Source organism: Nicotiana sylvestris, chromosome 3 (assembly GCF_000393655.2).
Source record: "Nicotiana sylvestris chromosome 3, ASM39365v2, whole genome shotgun sequence".
Taxonomy (NCBI): Eukaryota; Viridiplantae; Streptophyta; class Magnoliopsida; order Solanales; family Solanaceae; genus Nicotiana; species Nicotiana sylvestris.
The window spans coordinates 128,593,176-128,611,213 of NC_091059.1; the positions used below are offsets into that span (position 1 = coordinate 128,593,176).

General features: G+C 36.5%; 4 protein-coding genes across 5 annotated transcripts; 1 reads left to right on the forward strand and 3 right to left on the reverse strand.

Annotated features, from left to right (window-relative positions):
- Positions 1-368: 368 nt before the first annotated feature.
- Positions 369-8,873, forward strand: LOC104235344 (ABC transporter B family member 28). 2 transcript variants are annotated; one of them, XM_070171010.1, is made up of 18 exons: positions 831-920; positions 2,169-2,449; positions 2,584-2,771; positions 3,298-3,321; positions 4,206-4,307; positions 4,753-4,843; positions 5,275-5,375; positions 5,509-5,559; positions 5,661-5,789; positions 6,000-6,062; positions 6,144-6,423; positions 6,791-6,939; positions 7,043-7,132; positions 7,328-7,462; positions 7,551-7,607; positions 7,721-7,777; positions 8,176-8,466; positions 8,563-8,873. In XM_070171010.1, the coding sequence occupies exons 2-17, from the start codon at positions 2,353-2,355 to the stop codon at positions 8,410-8,412; spliced, it is 1,851 nt and encodes a 616-aa protein (XP_070027111.1). In that variant the 5' UTR covers positions 831-920; positions 2,169-2,352; the 3' UTR covers positions 8,413-8,466; positions 8,563-8,873. The 2 variants fall into 2 exon arrangements, with proteins under 2 accessions (XP_009787382.2, XP_070027111.1); XM_009789080.2 differs by lacking the exon at positions 2,169-2,449 and having other exon boundaries at positions 369-920.
- Positions 8,747-9,914, reverse strand: LOC104235342 (uncharacterized). Its single transcript, XM_009789079.2, has 2 exons — positions 9,321-9,914; positions 8,747-9,222 (listed from the first exon to the last, which is right to left on the reverse strand). Exons 1-2 carry the CDS (start codon positions 9,777-9,779, stop codon positions 8,950-8,952), a joined length of 732 nt encoding a protein of 243 aa, XP_009787381.1. The 5' UTR covers positions 9,780-9,914; the 3' UTR covers positions 8,747-8,949.
- A 1,430-nt stretch (positions 9,915-11,344) lies between these two features.
- Positions 11,345-11,692, reverse strand: LOC138888017 (uncharacterized). Its single transcript, XM_070169812.1, has one exon. It carries the CDS (start codon positions 11,690-11,692, stop codon positions 11,345-11,347), a length of 348 nt encoding a protein of 115 aa, XP_070025913.1.
- Positions 11,693-14,235: 2,543 nt separating this feature from the next.
- Positions 14,236-17,820, reverse strand: LOC104235341 (calcium-dependent protein kinase 26). The gene is made up of 5 exons (XM_009789077.2): positions 17,639-17,820; positions 16,302-17,192; positions 15,907-16,203; positions 14,817-15,206; positions 14,236-14,720 (listed from the first exon to the last, which is right to left on the reverse strand). Exons 2-5 carry the CDS (start codon positions 16,888-16,890, stop codon positions 14,470-14,472), a joined length of 1,527 nt encoding a protein of 508 aa, XP_009787379.1. The 5' UTR covers positions 16,891-17,192; positions 17,639-17,820; the 3' UTR covers positions 14,236-14,469.
- Between the last annotated feature and the right edge of the window lie 218 nt (positions 17,821-18,038).

Genomic DNA, 18,038 nt, shown 5'->3' on the forward strand with positions numbered 1-18,038 from the left:
TCCCTTTTTGCTTAGGTTTTTGGAATCTTGTATATTTTTTCTTTGTGTTTTATCACCTTGTTTGTTACCTCATCCATGAAATTTTCTTTCTGTCTTGCATCTAATGTAGTTGATGACGCTTAAAAATATGGAAGGAGATCTTTGTATGTAATTCTTGGAGGGAAAGAATCCTTATTTATCTGGGTTTTTTAATTTTTTTATGTACTTGGCTAATATTGGTAAATATGTGATTATTGGCTAGAGGTTGATAAATTTATACTTGTTTTGGATATTTCCTTAAGATTATCTTTTATATATTAAGCCTTTTACATGCCTTTTAAAAGCCTTTTATAAGCCTTCTACATGCCTAACGTTACCACTTACCAAACATGATTCAACTGAAAAGAAACAGGCGACAAGTTGGAATTTGGACACTCCGGATAAAGTGAAGACAAGTGTCTTTCCTCTTCTTCTGGCCATTTATGTGTAAAATAAAATTAAAAATCTAAGGAGCTCAATTTTCAAACGAAGCTCTTACACGAACATGGCTAGTACTGTAACTAACTCCTTCTGTCTTTCTCTCAACCCCGCCATTACACAATGGCGGCGCAATCAACAAGTCTTAATCCGGCGACCATCTCAATTCTCTATCTCTTCAACACAACGTCCATTTCGCCCACAATCCATTAGTTGCCGGAAACTGAAACGGTCCGTGATATCTTCAGCTTACATTACGGGCCCTGCTTTTGATGCTATTGTTTCAGAAAACGATCCTAAATTCGAAGAATCGGATGATAGTTTCGTGGCAGTTGAGCCAGTTGAAGTTATCAGTTGGGGTTTTATGTGGAAACTTGTTTCTCGCCACAAGTTGAGGCTCATTGCTTCTGTTCTCACTCTTATCGGCTGTACAACTTGTACTCTCACCATGCCTTTACTTTCCGGTATGCATTCTCTGAAAAATAGATAAAATTTACTCCCATCTGTTTGATTAGTTGGATGAGTGAAATGTTGAATAAGAATAGAATAGTATCAAATCCTATGTAACGTCTCAAATCGGAAAGAATGTCATATAAGTTGAAAAAGGAGTACTGCTCCTATTAGGTTTTTACTTTTACTTTTTTAGAAAAGAGTATTGATTTTCAGTAATTGGGAGGAAAAAAAGTGCCAGTAATCACATTTTTTGAAAAGAGTTGTATTTCATAAATGGATATTTCAGGGTTTAAGCCAGTCAGAGGGCAACCTAAATCTTATTTCTCGTGTCAAATTTCATTATTCAGTTAAAAAAAATGTATTTTCCACGAACTGTAAGATCAGCGAAAATGTTTGCTTTTTGTTGCTTGTCTAAAGCAATTAGCGTTGGAGAATTATAAATCTATGTGAAAGATTATTGTTAAGCATGTCAGAGTGAGGATATGGATACTCGTTCAAAATCTTTTGCTATTGAATTAAGTTCATCCAAGACCAGTTATCAACGTGTGGACTAGCTTAGGATTTTGTTAAGCCCCTCTAGCTACATCATTTCAAGATGATGCATGTTTCTCTCTTAAACATGCTAATGCTAGAGATAATAGGGGTGTATGGAGAAGTGTTATGTATGTTTATATCACTTGACAGTTAAGAATGACTTGAGGGTGTTTGGATTGGCTTTTAAGTTGGTCAAATAAGCTTTTAAGCTCTTTTTAGCTTTTTTCAGTGTTTGGCAAAGTCAAAAAATGCTTAAAATAAGTTAAAAACTGCTTAAAACAAGCCAAAAGCAATAAGTTGGGCAACCCCAACTTATTACTTTTTGGCTTAAAAGCTATTTCTGTTGAAAAACCACTTGTTTTAAGCCAATCCAAACGGGCTCAAGGTTGAGCATGGCAGAGTTTGCATATTCATTGTTTCGTTAGGCAACACAGTGGTCAAAAATACAGTGCAGTTGCATATTTGAATCATATAACTAGTCCAGCCAAAAATTTAAGCAAATGTTAGGCGTATATTATCTTATTTGCAGAAAAGTATAAGTTTTATATGTCGCATGTTAAAGTTATTTGAACAATCAGAGCCAATTTTTAAAGTTGCCAATTGCCATTTCTGTCTGCTTATTTTGGTTGAAATGTTATATCTTTGTACTTATATTTTGAAGAATGTAGCTTTGGTCTAGTGATAAAAGTGTAGATTGTAATGTGTGGGTTTGGCGCACGTCACAGATTCAAACCCTGCTGCAGACCAATAGCCTGGTATTTTAAGTGGAGTAAAGGAGCAGGTCCCGAGTTTTGGTCATTGCGCCACTGGTCCTCGGGGTATCTCAGTTATCAAAAAATATATTTTGAAGAAAATCAAGCAGATGAGAATCTGTCATCCGCTTTCCAAGCAAAGGAGAAAAAGTGATTTATGTCAATTAGCTTGGTAGTTCAAGATGCTACCAGTCTACCACCCATATTAGGCAAGATTATAGGTGAAATTTCAGCACAAGTGAAAAGACACTATGGTAGAGTGGTGGCACTAGACCAAATTTCTTGAAATACTAGTTAAACTGCTGATATCGAGTAAATATACCATTCATGTTTAAATATAAAATTAATGCTGCGTAGGCCTGACAGTTGCCTGAGCTTATCATTGCAGGAAGATTTTTTGAAGTACTTATCGGAACAAGACCAGAGCCTCTGTTGGAACTGCTCAGTAAAGTGGGACTTCTATATGCACTGGAGCCAATTTTTACAATTATCTATGTGGTGAACATGAATTCCATTTGGGAGAAGGTTATGTCCAGCTTAAGGGCTCAAATTTTTCAGAGAGTACTGATTCAAAAGGTGAACACCAAACTCAGATTAGGTGGCTATCCAAATTTTAACCTGATGTATAATGGTTTGTTATAAGATGATGTAACTATAAATGACATCTTAAACTTTGAATACTATGTTTATAAATTATCAGCATTAACGGTATCACATACTTTAATTATTTTATTTGTCATGATTCCTTTGTATCTGTATCATTCTGCTAACCTTGTTAAGAATCACAGATTAAACCTTTTGAAATGGTGAAGATCAATCAGCTGATTTACAGAATAGTTATTGACCCACAGAAAGACATATGTTGCTTTTGACTTCAACTGCTTTCGAAATGTTTGCCAAGATTTATTGTAGCATGGGAAAGATCAATTAACTGATTTTCCTGTCAATCAAGATCAGTCAACTGATTTTTGAATAGTTATTGATGTACAAGAACATATATATTGCATTTTGGCTTCAACTGCTTTGGAAATGTTTGCCAAGATTTTGTGTGAACTCATTCAGCACGTCCTTTTTAATGCTTTACCTTTCTTTCTCTTTGCAGGTTGAGTTTTTTGACCGTTACAAGGTATGCTACTTCATTTGTTATGCTGTATTTTCTGTCATAACAAGCTCGTACATGCCCTTGCGTGCTTGCGTGAATTCCAAAGAGATTTTACTTTTAATTGTACTAAGGTCTAAGGATGTGCTGGTTAAAACTGCTTGCTTTTTAGGTCCCTTCATTTTGGCCATCTTGGTCTAAATAATTGCAGATTTTGAGAGCACTACCTTTCATATATGCTGCTGTACAATTTCCCAGTTTTATTCAAGGAAGACTCCTCTACTATTAAGGAAGCAAAGTGCCCTTTTGTTCTGGAAAAATTCTTACACCTGTGGCTGTAATGGTTTTTGATTAGTCTCCATTTGAGCGTCTCTATGTACTTCTTTCTGTATTTTTCATTTCATGTATATACAAATATTCCAGTTGCTTAAGAACCTTCTTTGAACAAACTTATCAAAGAAAAAAAAAACATTCTTCGAACAATATAGGAAAACAAGGGGAAAAACAAAGACTTCGTTATTTTGTACAATATTTTTGCAAAGAACTAGAAGTTCTTATGTTATTAGTATACTGCATCTAGAAGGTTTCGTGTTGCCATTTTGGTTGCTTAAAGCTTCTAAATGTCTCGTAGAACGTACTCGATGCAAGTATGTGTTATAATTTCTGAGGCAGCCTGTGAGCACTGTCAGTTTGCAACTTTGAATTAGGTTTTTCAGCTGTAAGACTGAGTAGATGATATTATGACCTGCGTGGATGCTATTGAGGAGGGTGGACTACTCGGTGTATATTTGATCTCGCTCTTCCTTAGGCCTTCCAAGTTTGGCTGTCTGCATAAGACTCTTATGCTTGGTATCTCTGTTTACTGACCTTCCTATGTGTACCTACTAATTCATTTAGCTTTCTTTTTGTAGGTTGGTGAGTTAACAGCTCTATTAACAACTGATCTTGGTTCACTCAAAAATATTGTCAGTGAGAATACTTCACGGGATCGTGGTTTTAGGGCATTATCAGAGGCAAGCTACTTTCACTAAATAAAAGTGAGCTTTATATTTTACTTTATTTTTGAATCAGTTCTCTTTCTCTTTGATTGCAAGTGAGTCTAACGTTGGACCGTCGGAACAATTTCAATGTTCTTTTCCTTGTATAAAATTTCCCGATGTTCCTTTCCCGAAATTTTTTGTTCTTAAATCCCCCCTTTTTTATAAGGTAAAAAAGTCCCTTATTTAGACAAACTACCCTTTGCTGATTTATCTTAGAAATGTGTTTATGGTGAGACATCAATTGCATGTTTCTTGACTCCAAATTTTCAGCTCTCATTTTCTGCGAGTGCTTTCCCTTAATGATGCTCAAATTGCATTGTCCATTAACTTTCTCTCTTTCCTCCCATTCACCTGCTTTTTCTCTGTGCATACCTTGCATGATGATCTTTCACCTAGCTGGATTCTCTTTTTAATGCAGGTGGTTGGAACATTGTCCTTATTGTTTGCTCTATCTCCTCAGCTTGCTCCAATTTTGGGCGTACTCATGCTCACCGTGTCTATTTTAGTCGGTAAATATTTTATTTCTGATATTACTGGCTATTCTGTGCACTTTGATATGCTAAGGTATGGCTATTACCTTAGTTTAATTCACAGTTTCTCAGTGTGCCCTTAATAGTTGTAATCATAATAAAACAGTAATACATTTTTCAGTTTTAATTATATAACTTAATTAATATATTTTATAAATTCTAGTAGTGTCACTTCAGCTTGATTGTATTGACTATATGTGCTGATTAATTGTATTACTTAAGATCATATCTATCTTGATGCGAAAGAAAAGAAATGCCACATCAGAATTCAAATATTGATTCTTGGTAATAAAGGCGCAAGTAATAGGTCGAAATGGAAATGCAGAAGAAGATAATTGATGGGTTTTGGTAATTACTGGTATTCTGTTTAAGTTGTCTGTTCACCTTCCTAATGGTTGTCAACTTATTAGCTGTGTACAAGAGGACAACTGTAAATGTCTTCAAGGCTCATGGACTGGTCCAAGCATCAATAGCTGATTCTGTGGCCGAGTCATTTTCTGCCATTCGCACTGTAAGTTCATGATCTATAGCCCATTCAGATTTTACCTCAACTTCTATAACTATAACTACTAAATTTCAGATTTTCATGTGATGCCCTTGCACTTCTTTGGTGGTAATGAATACGACACTGACCTCTTCTGCAGGTGAGGTCATTTAGTGGGGAGAAGCGTCAGATGTCAGTGTTTGCTCGCCAGGTAACTTAGAGGCTATATGATTTTCTTAGATTCAGAGTAAGGACTAGATTATCATAGTTGCTGTTCTAGAGATGCTAGAGTGTATTTGTGGAGTTTGACAGGTACTCGAGTATGAGAGTAGTGGAATAAAGCTTGGAACGTTCAAATCCTTCAATGAGTCAGTAACTAGGGTGGCAGTTTATATCTCCTTGATGGCTTTGTATTGCCTTGGTGGAAGCAAAGTAAAGGCAGTAAGTACGTTAAGAAAGTTATGGATATTTATATCGTCAAGAGTTTATCCATCTTAAGCTGTAATTTGTTTTCAAGTTTTGAGTATGTATATCTGGCTGCACGGTTTTCTCTATCCAATAGTAATTTTAATGATATCTCGAATAATCTTCGTCTTATGGATTTGATTTTATTTGCATAGTAACTGATAATTCAAATTATATCATATGTAGGGTGAAATGTCAGTGGGAATTGTGGCTTCATTTATCGGATACACTTTTACACTAACTTTCGCAGTGAGTAATTCTTGCTGCTGTTGCTCTCTTAAATTCCCACTTTTATGTTCCTTCATCTGCTTGACAGAGAATGCATTATAGGTTCAAGGCCTCGTAAATACCTTTGGAGATCTTCGTACAGCTTTTGCAGCAACTGAGAGAATCAACTCTGTTTTGTCTGGAGCTGAAATTGATGAAGCGCTTGCATATTCTTTAGAGAAAGACATGAAGCAAAAGAAGGTCCGTGATGAGACTTTAGAATTATACTTGGTGAATGGTTCTAATGAGAAGAAACAATCTACCAAAACAAGATACATGTCTTCCTTAAAATTGGGTAGCAGTGTGCGAAGCCTTGCAGAGACAGGTGATATCTGTCTTGAAGGTATGTACTTTTGCCATATCTGTTTATTTTGTGCTGCTTGTACAATACTGTAAAAAATGGGCATAGTATTTATTTTGATAAGTCGATAAACTGGGTACAGATAACAAGTTTTGATGATGGATTTAGTTCCTTTTGGATGGGTAAATCTATGAGGTAGATCTTTCTGTAACTTTTTGTCAAGGAGATTTTATGGTCTCTTTTCAGTAAAATGTGTTGCTTATGAGGACTGCTATTGTTTAGGAGAAACAGATCTTATTCTTATCTGTTAATCCATGATTTCAGAAATCTGGCCTTCAAAAGAAGGGGGAAGTAATTGAAAATGCACCATTTGTCAATTAATAAAATGCTTTTCATATTTCGTTTGCAGATGTGTATTTCTCGTATCCAGTGAGGCCTGATGTGGAAATCCTCTGTGGTCTTAATTTAATGCTAAAATGTGGAACTGTTACAGCTCTGGTGGGACCAAGTGGTGCAGGGAAAAGTACAGTAGTACAACTATTAGCACGTTTCTATGAGGTCTACTTTCCATATCTATTTGAATATTCCTTAATACAAGTTTTTGTGGTCCTTCTAGGAAGGTCTAAAGGTAAATATATCAGTCAATAACCTGACCTTGCAGCCAACTCGAGGCCGCATAACTGTTGCAGGAGAAGATTTGCGAACATTTGATAAGAGCGAATGGGCACGGGTTGTCTCTATAGTGAATCAAGTATGTGTTGCTCTTTTCTTTCCAAAACTCACTGTTTAAGCAGTGAGACACTACTCTCAGGGTCATCATGAAGTTCTCTTGATCGAAGATTTAACTTGAAATCAAATTCTGGATGGTCTCAGACTCTCAGTGGTTATTTTGAGCCTTGTAATCACTTTTTATTTGTTGCTGACATGCATAAAAACTCGCTTGTAGGAACCTGTTCTTTTCTCTGTATCGGTTGGAGAAAATATCGCCTATGGTCTCCCTGATGAGTTTGTATCCAAGGACGATGTGATAAAGGCAGCCAAGGCTGCCAATGCTCACGAGTTCATAATTTCAATGCCACAGGTTTGTCATTTCTGCCAGGTTGCTCCCTGTACCCTTCTATTTCATATTTGCTCCTATTCTGCTAATTATTTCTCGAAAAAACTGACAGGGTTATGACACATTGGTTGGTGAACGTGGTGGCTTGTTGAGTGGTGGACAGAGGCAGGTAATAAATTGATTTGCTGTTTATGCGTGCACTTATCAGAGCTTTTCATTATTTTTTTTCTCGCTACACTAGTTTACAGAGTTCTTCTGACTGTGCCATCTTTCCATTTTCAGAGGATTGCTATTGCAAGGGCTCTACTGAAGAATGCCCCTATTTTGATTCTCGATGAGGTAGTCTTTGGCCCCCATTTGCTCCCTCTCTGTCCGTTGACTATCACACCGTATGCTCTATGATACAGTTCTGTGGGTGGCCTTAGTATCTTCTCTCTCATTGTAAACTGGTGTAGCCTGAATTATATAGACAGATTTAAACATTTTATTGTTGTGGCATTACAAGCATAGTCCCTGCAGTTCTGTGGGTGGCCTTAGTATCTTCTTTCTCTTTGCAAATCTGGTTTAGCCTAAACCCTATCTGCTCTAGGAAGACCGTGGATATATATACATTATAGAATAATACCCATCCAGCTGAACTCAGACCAGTAAAAGTATGAATTGCAAATCCTTAGGTATTAGAGGATATTGTGATACTATATATGTTTGATGAAATATGTCTTCTGTTTTTTCTGCAGGCCACTAGTGCTTTAGACACAGTAAGTGAGCGTCTAGTCCAAGAAGCACTGGACCATCTGATGAAGGGACGAACAACTTTGGTAATTGCTCATAGATTGAGCACAGTTCAGAATGCAGATCAAATTGCTCTTTGTTCTGATGGGAAGATTGCGGAGTTGGGAACACACTTTGAGTTGTTGGAGAGGAAAGGCCAATATGCTTCTCTGGTTGACACTCAGAGGCTCGCATTTGAATAATGTATAGCACTTCGTTTTTGCTTGTTTTTCAGAACAATTTCAGAGGCAGAATATGTGAGTTACGCTAATTTAAATTGGTTGTCTTGCTTTAAAAGCTTTTTCAACTGTGTTCGACCACACCTAAACATTCTGATCCTGACTTCTTTCCAGATGCAGCATGATATTGTGCACTGCAGGGGCAAACATTAGGGATTGAATGTTGAATGGAAGGAGGATGGATATAGCAGGAAGAAAAACAGAGAAACAAGTCTCTTTTTTCTTTTGAACATAGCAAAGTTATACAAAGTTTACATGCTATAAACAACTGATGTAAAATATAATATGATTGTACTGGTTACTGTAAATCCTGTATCATTGGATATTCACACATCTAATGCTCCCATGAATTTTACACTATCTGTATTACAAAATTCAATATTAAACTTTTATAACATCAAATGGATTGCAACTTTAATATGCAATTTCTTGGCCTTTCTGTTTGTTTTATCTTTGAGAGCTATACATTGTATCTCACATAACTGTTGCTTAGCAAAGTTTCTACGTACTGGAAAATGAGATTCTAGCATTCATTTTTGCCAGACATTCTGTTGGAAGGCTAAGGAATGTATTCATAAACGAGTCGTCAATAGGTTCAACCGTTGCCACCCCAACAAGTTTGCACCTTCCTTCTTCATTTAGCCTCTCCCCTCTTCCTTCTCTAATTCTTCCCTTCGTTTCTTCTGACGTTAAAAGCGTCTCCACAAGCAATGGTGGCGCTCTGTAGATGGTTCCAACTGAAAACCAGAACTTGGCCTTGAACTCCAGATTGACCTATTAAAAGTTATAAGCTTGAAAATTAATCTCTTTCTTCTTGATGAATTCATATATTTCAGCTATAAGGACAATCAAGTAAGGGGTAAGCAATGTACCTTGCCAGTTTCTTGGTTGACATATCCTCTAAGGAGCTCGGGGACAACATCAATTTTCAGAAAAGGGGGCAATGGCAATCCCAAGAACTTAGCAGTTGCAGATGTTAATGGAGGAATGTACAGTTTTTCCAAGTCAAAATCAACGGCAATTTCGTCGCTTGACTCAATTCTTTTGCCAGTTCCAGTACCTGAACCTCCTTTGGCATTATACACAAAATCTGGGTATCTAGAAATACCAAGTTTGCAAGCTTCAAAAGTCTTGAAGTCCACATTGTATGTACCAGTTCTTGGAATTGTTGTTTCAGTAACAGCACCAGCAGATTGTGGCTGTTGCTGTGAACTTATGATGCTAATTCTGGGTTTTAACTGAAGTGAGGAAAATGAAGATATATGTCTTGATTTGGTTTTGGGAAGTTGGGTGGAGAATTGAGGACTTGGTGAGTAAATTTGAGACCCCATTTTGTTAGTGTCTTGCTTTTAGAAGAAAGAGAATGGAGAGTATTTTTTTTCTTTTTCAGGAAGTTCAAGTGGCAGATTTGTGCCTTTTATGTGAACCTCAAGTTGGAGTAGACATGTCCAATTTGTGTCCACGAGTTAGGATCTTATCATCATATGTTGGGCAAAAGTCCCAGCTCCTTGTTATGATTGCATTATATATATTCAAGGCTTTAATAATAGCCCTAGATTAAATCTTCTTCAAAATCGGAACCATGCATTTTAGGAATAAATATATTTTAAAATTGGATATTTATTTCTTTATCAGCTTGTGATATCAATATTAGAAAGGTAAGTCTGTAATGTGTTCATCGTTTTACTTGAGAAGTTACCATCCTTCATGTTTTTAACTTTATTACAGTTTAGCAATATTTAGGTTAAGCAAGAAAAACATAGTTTTAGTAGCTCTATCGTACTAAAGAATAATATTTAATCTAGTTTATTTTCTAAATAACGCATCATGGCAATATAATGTAAGGATGTATTACTAAAATTTTATTACCATACACTCGTTGCATTTTTACCGTTGGATTTTCCATCTCAACATCCTCATTTAGCAATATGCATTTTTAGCAATATTTTATTACTTGAGAACCTACCGTTGCATTTTCCACCTCAACATCCTCATTTCAACTACTTTCGTCTTCTGGATATGTAAGTTCTTAACAGACCAACACTCAGCCCTATTCATCATGGTCAGTCTAACCACCGCTTTGTAGAACTTTCCTTTGAGTATCAGCGGGACTCTCTTATCACACAAGACTCCATATGTTAACCTCCACTTTATCCATCCAACCCAATACAGTGTGTGACATCCTCGTCGATCTCCCCTCACCCTGAATAATCGACCCAAGGTACTTGAAGCTGCCTCTACTTGGGATAACTTGTGATTCAAGCCTCACATCCACGCCAACTTCCAACGGCTTAGCGCTGAACTTACACTCCAAGTATTCCGTCTTCGTCTTGCTCAGCTTGAAACCCTTAGATTCAAGAGTTTGTCTCCAAACCTCCAGCCTATCGTTGACACCGGCTCGCGACTCATCAATAAGAACTATATCATCTGCAAATAACATGCACCATGGCACCTCCCCTTGAATATGGTGTGTTAGCGCGTCCGTCACCAGGGCAAATAAGAACGGACTGAGCGCAGAACCTTGGTGTAACCCCATTACAACCGAAAAATGCTCAGAGTCGCCTCCTACTGTCCTAACCTGAGTCTTAGCCCCATCATACATGTCCTTAATTGCCATAATGTAGTGAACTGACACACCTTTTGCCTCCAAGCATCTCTAGAGAACTTCTCCAGGAACCTTGTCATACACTTTCTCGAGGTCAATAAACACCATGTGTAAATCCTTCTTCCTCTCTCTGTACAATTCCACCAACCTCCTAACAAAGAGTATAGCTTCTATAGTTGAACGACTTGGCATGAATCCAAACTGGTTATCGGATATAGACACTGTCATCCGCACCCTCGCTTTAACCACCCTCTCCCACATTTTCATGGTATGAACCAGTAATTTGATACCCTAATTGTTACAACTTTGGATATCACCTTTGTTCTTATACACTGGAACCACTGTACTCCACCTCCACTCATCTGGCATCCTCATCGCCTTAAAAATAGCATTAAATAACCCAGCCAACCACTCCAATCCTGCTCTCCCCACACACTTCCAAAATCCCACTAGAATCTCGTCTGGCCCAGTCGCTCTGCCCCTACTCATCTTACGCATAACTCCCACGATCTCCTCAACCTTGATGCGTCTGCAGCACTCAGAGTCACGGTGATTCTCGGAATGCTCCAATTCGTCTAGCACAATATCCCGCTCCCCTTCCTCATTCAGAAGTTTATGAAAGTAAGTTTGCCATCTCATCTTAATCTGGTATGCAAACATCGGATGCGGTAAATTTTGCCTTGAATAAGTATAAAAAGCGATTCACTTACTTTAAGATAGTTTGTTAGTTTAGAGACAACTATGCTAATATTAGTAAAATCGATACCTAAGGTATACTATTTGAATTGTCGTAATAAGAGAAGTTTAACAAATTGTTTATAAGATTTTGACACAACAAAATTTTGATTCACTCATAAATATAAGACTTCTAAAGTGGATATTACAGTAAACTAACAATATGACGACATTGAAACTTAATTAACATCTACAGAAACTTGTAAATGAATATTATAGTTCTATAAATAAACTTATTATTTAAAGTTAGGATTTTAGTTTCTCTTTCAAATTATAAAGATGGTCATCATAAGAAAACAAATTATTCAAAATAAAGATAGTAAGAAATGTTTGTTGGAAATAATTTTCTTTTATCGTGTGGATTGTACTCCAAAAAAAAAAGTTTGTTATGACTGAAGCTCACATGCTATAATAAACTCAATTTACTTATCAGATTAATTTTATCATTTGACGTGACTGATTAAACCATCCTAGATCGACAATGATGCGAAATTTTGTTTTTAATTAATTAACTGATCAGAAGGACCCAAATTAAATGAATAATACTTGTTTCTGAGGAACACTAGTAGAGATCCTTCATGTTCTGGAAGCTCATTTGCCCAAACACAATTCACCAATTTAAGGAGTGTTGGTCTGGTCCTAGCTTGCACCCAGTTACTTATGTCAGTCCGTCTTCAATAATGATTTATTACAGTAGTTAAAAAATTCAATAGGAAAATCAGGAAGCACTACAATAATCGCTAGTCTCTTCATTTTTTTTTCTTTTTCTTTGTTGTCATTTTATTATGATTCTAAAGGTTTAATACCTGCAGGTACAAGCGTTAAGACAAAAATCTCTCAAGTTCAAATGAATCAAATCACATCAAAATGAGGGTTTGCGTCCAAAACATAAATGATGTTATCTATGGGATGTCCTAGTGAACAAATATTGCACATCAACATTTAAATCTCAGCATATATAAAAAAACACTAGTGATTACTATTCGTCTACCTAAGCCTTGGTGGTAAGATTATCTAATATCGATTTTAACGAAAGATACATAGTCGATATATCATTGAATAGTTGAGATGCGCTTAAATTCAGCTTGTTTGGATGGTTGTTAGTTGTTACCTATTGTGTTGTATTGTATTGTTACTTAAAATATAATATTTATTTTGATTGTTTCTTAAATTTCATTGTGTCGTATTATTAAATCCATTTTTATGTAATGACCGATTTTGTGTGATCGCGTCGTCATCTTGCTTTTCTCTCTCATCTTGCCCATTTTATTTTATTCTTTATCCTGCCTTTTTATTTAATAATTCTACTTTGAACCCTACTTTTTTTTTGTAATATTGTTCATATTATTGGTATGTGACATCATGAAATGACAACAAACAATACAATCTATCCAAACATTATATTTATTAAAATGATACAGTACAATATAATTAATACAATATGACACTGTTATGAAATGATACGACCATCCAAACAAATTGTTGCCCTATAAAACAATAAGGGTGCAATACATGGAATTATAAGAGATTAAGAGCTTAACTCGGACTTCATTTAAAACAAAGCCTACAAGAAAGCGTTCCTACCAAAAGGATATCATAGAGTGGTGGAAAGCACAAACATGACAGATTATGATAGTGAAAAATTGTCGCTTATGAACAAAAAAATGCTTAGTTGAATGGTCCCGCCACCATCTATATCCACATTTTTCCATTATGTCAATGTGCAGGCCTAATTGCTGGAATTGATTGTATTTGTACCAAATTTTGATTCTCCATATGGCCATGTGGGGTGGGAACAAGACCACTCCCCAGGTCACATTCTAAAAAAGAGATCCACATAAACTATAGTTTAATTAATAATTTGGAGCATGTCAACGCGGAAATACCCCATCATTTTGTCTACCACCTGTACCTACTCACATGGTCACAGATTGGATAACTTATACTACTATATTACTTTGAGAAGCAAAAAGCCTACACCAAAAACAACTCTAAAGTCAGCTCTTTGGCAATCACAAGAAAGGATTATCTGTATTATTGAAGTAAATGAGAGTACAACTCAAGCCACACTTGAAACTCTAAAAATATATTATATATATGTTCCATGCACTGAGAAAGTAAAAACAAGTTGCACTATATAGTGAAGTTGATCTCCAACATGTAACTCTCCAAATCAAGCCTAATATTGTAACTTGGAAAATCGAGTAATAATATACGATAGAGCGAGAGAAAAATTCTTTACACTGTCTGTTTATGTAACTTAAACTCTTAAAAACAATGTTCCACATTCATCATGTGCAGCCATGTTTGAAACTCAAAACTCTAATTAAAGACCTTGCAGCAATAGCAGGCTATTGTTTTTTATATAAGCTTCAGCATTTGAGAAAAAAAGTTAATGCATCTAGTCAGAATTTTATGTCAAACACTCGCATTCGGACTACAGCAGATGGCCATGCAAAATCAGAATATCAACTATTGTAAACTTTCTACACATGGAAAACATCATTGATAGTACCACATTACCAAAATCAAACTTGTGAGTTGCGAATAAGCTTGAGGGTTTAGTCCACAAGTTCATGAATCTAACATGTTACATGACCTCATTAAGTGAACATACTAGTTAATGACTCTTTTTCTCAGCACAAGTTACAGGTCAGTCGCCCATAATGTCATCTACGCTTTCAACAGACAAGAGAAGACCTGAGTGATGTGGTGGTGGGAAGACACGTGCATGACGCCCATCGGATAACTGATTCAGTTACCATAATATCAAGCTGCTCAAATTCACCAAGACCAATTGTATGGTTTCTCCTGCTCTGAATGCCTAGAGTTCTAGATCCATTTGATCCACTCTTTCTAACCTCTACTGTTTTCTCTCTTACCACTGCTACAGGAGAGTCTGGCAACATAAACACCGTCCCCATACTGGCATCTGCAACACAAGTAAAATAGGTTTTAAATCCTAGGAGTCCAGAGTATAGCGGTTTACTTTTTACGATGAAACTAGAACAGAAAACTGTAAAATTACCTTTATGAAGTAAATCTACATCAGATGCTCTTACAGATAAATCCACTTCATAACTCCCTTGATCAACAACTAAACTCGAGCAGAAGAATGTAAAACTCGGCAATGTTGGAACTGGAGTAGCAAACTCATGGCCATTTGATCCACCAGTACTACTGAAAGAGAATACAGCGGATTCATAGGAAGTTATTGATTGTTCTGTTAGTAAAGTAGAAAACGATGGGCGGCACGTGAATTTTGGCGATTGGGCATCACATAAAACGGCAGAACCTGTGCCAAAACTGATATCCTGATTCCTAGCCATAAGCGAAGAGCAGTAGGAGCCTTCATCTGAGTGCACTTTAAGGCATGGTTCATTGAAATGCGATGAGCTATCCCGTAACCAAGCATGATCTGTTAAGTGTCAAATCATAAAGTTTCAGGTAAGACAAAGAAGTAAGCTCACGGACTGATACATCCTCCCTCAACTGCTTCACTACTTAGATAAAAGGAAAAACCTTTAAGAACTGAAAAATCAATGTCAAACAGAGAAAATCAGTTAGAAATTGGGCCTTTCAACGTTAGATTCCAGCTTATGTAAGAAAAATTCAAACCATTCCCGAGGAATTTCGAAGATTGATCATTTTGAGAAGCGGGCTGCTCACACGCACAAGGTGTGGTTTAAGATTTGATATATCATGTCATAGAGCCTAGGTGGTCACAGATACAGTACAGCTGCGCTATATCTCTTTTTACCCCCAATTTCATGTCCACAGGAATAAGAATGATTGTTAAGAAGAATACAAGATAATAAGTCCTTCGAAAATTTACCGAGCTGATGCAGTAACATTTCGAATGGATTCTACATATTCTGGTTTTCACAGTTTACTATCCACTTATACTCTTAGTAGGTTCATTCTCTTACTAATTCACAAGCTGCTAAGCTTGATATTTCTATCCTTTCAAATTAATCACTGATATCCAACACAAATAAATCTGCATTCTCTTGATGCATCAAACATCAGTTCTATTTTCTTTATCAAGACCATTCATCAGTTCTATCCAGGTAACAAGTATAGTGAATTTGATATTGTATTTTGCATTCATAACCTACCGAGAATTTGCTGAGTTGTAAGCCTCTGAGAAGGATCTTTACATAGCATTCCTTTAATCAACTCTTTTGCCGAAGACGATATTGTATCCCAGCGATCAGAAGGAAACCACAAATCAGCTGCCCTAACAGCATCAAATATCTTCGACTTTGTCTTCCCCCAAAATGGTGGTATTCCACTAAGAAGAATGTACAGAATAACACCAGCACTCCAAATATCAGCTGCTTGATTATAACCTCCTGCTAAGACCTCCGGAGCTATATAAAACGGGCTGCCAACAGTACCATGCAAACTTTCACCTGCAATAAGAAAGTTGAAAATGCAAAAAAAAAAAAAAAATCAAGATAAGGTATATAATAATGTTGCGTATTAGGTTTTCAGGGAAACGAGAAAGCACCTGGCTTGATGTAGGTTGCAAGACCAAAATCAGCTAATTTTATTGGAGAAGAAGAACCCTTTGTAGCCAAGAGAATGTTCTCTGGCTTCAGATCTCTGTGAACGATGCCTTTCTGATGACAGTACATCACCACTTCCATTAGGTCATGGAAGAGAACCCCGGCCTCAGCCTCAGAAAATCTCCCATGCCTCTCCAGCTGATGGAAAAGTTCTCCCCCGGCACAAAGCTCCATTACTAGATGTACATAAGTTTCTTCCTCATAAACCGCCTTGAGATCAACGACGTTTGGGTGGCCAGAGAGCCTGGTCATTATTTCAATTTCAAGCTTGACACTTCGTACATCCTCCTGAGTCACCAATCTATTTTTAGCAATGGATTTGCAGGCCAATACCTCTCCGGTGAACTTGTCAGAGCATGTCCTTATTATTCCAAACTGGCCCCAGCCAAGCTGTTCTCCAAGAATGTAACGATCATGCAGATTAGCAGTATGATTTGCATCCAAAATGGTTTCACTCAAGTTTGCAACTTTATAGCAACTACATGAACAGCGCGATGATTCAGCGTTACTGTCGCTCTTGGCAACAGCCATACGAGAATTGAACCAGAGGATACCAATCAAGATCTCTCAACTTTTGTTTCTCCAATCTTGAAATTACTGACTACCTTTTCGAAGTTCTACCCTTTCCAACAAGTGGGAAAGCTAATTGCTCAAGTCAAAGTAATTGATTTTAGTTCACATAAGAATGGACCAAATCAATTTGGTCAACATAATCAAAGAAGCTTCCTACAGGCGTTCAACTAATCTGGTCATTCTGCCCAATTATAACATCATCATATTATAAGATCAAACTCTAAACTGCAAATTCTTCCATTCTTGCAAATCAGCTGGATCTGAAAGGTCAAAAAGTGTTCACAAATTCAATTTCCTGGAAAATGGTAATTCATACTCTTTATAAGATAATAACTTTCAGAAATAACAGTCTCAAACAAAATTCAGCTAAGCATATTTTTGGACAGATCCTACAACTATCAATAAGTTTAAAAAATGAAAACAACAAACCAAAAGAAAAAGATAAAAGTACACATTTTCAAAACTAAAGTGGACTAGCCAATAAAAATCAAAGTACAGTTCACCAACACAAACAATTCAGCAACCTGATCAATTCCCACAAACAAATTAGAAAACACTCAAAAGCAGAAAAAATGGCTCCCAGAAACAAATTCAAACTGACATCAAAAAAAGAAAAAAGACCCAGATCCAAAATTTTCTTGAAAAGCAAAAAACATTAAAAATTTATTTAAATAACAAGTACAAAGAAGGGGTAAGCCAAAATCACCTGTGGAGTTGGGCTATTTGGTCGCCTTCAAAGTTAAAGCTTAAACCCAACCCAACCACCCTACACAAACTGGAAATGGGGAGTTTTTGTGTTGTACGCGGAGTCCTTTCTGTTGTGCTGTGTTTTATTACTATTGTTCTTCTTTTTTTTTTCTCTCTTTTTTGGTTATGGAGTGCTTTGTTGTTTCGTTGGGATCGTTTCCTTTTTGAATTTAAAGGGTTGGGATTTAATTATCATTGTTTTTGATACTATTCGTAAGACCTACCTTTCTGAGTTGTACATAATAATAATAATAATAATAATGGAGATACCTCTTTCTACTACTTTATTTAAAACTGACATCAGCACCGCTGACAACTCCTAATTTTAGGTAGCCCTTATTTATATTTTATACTCCATC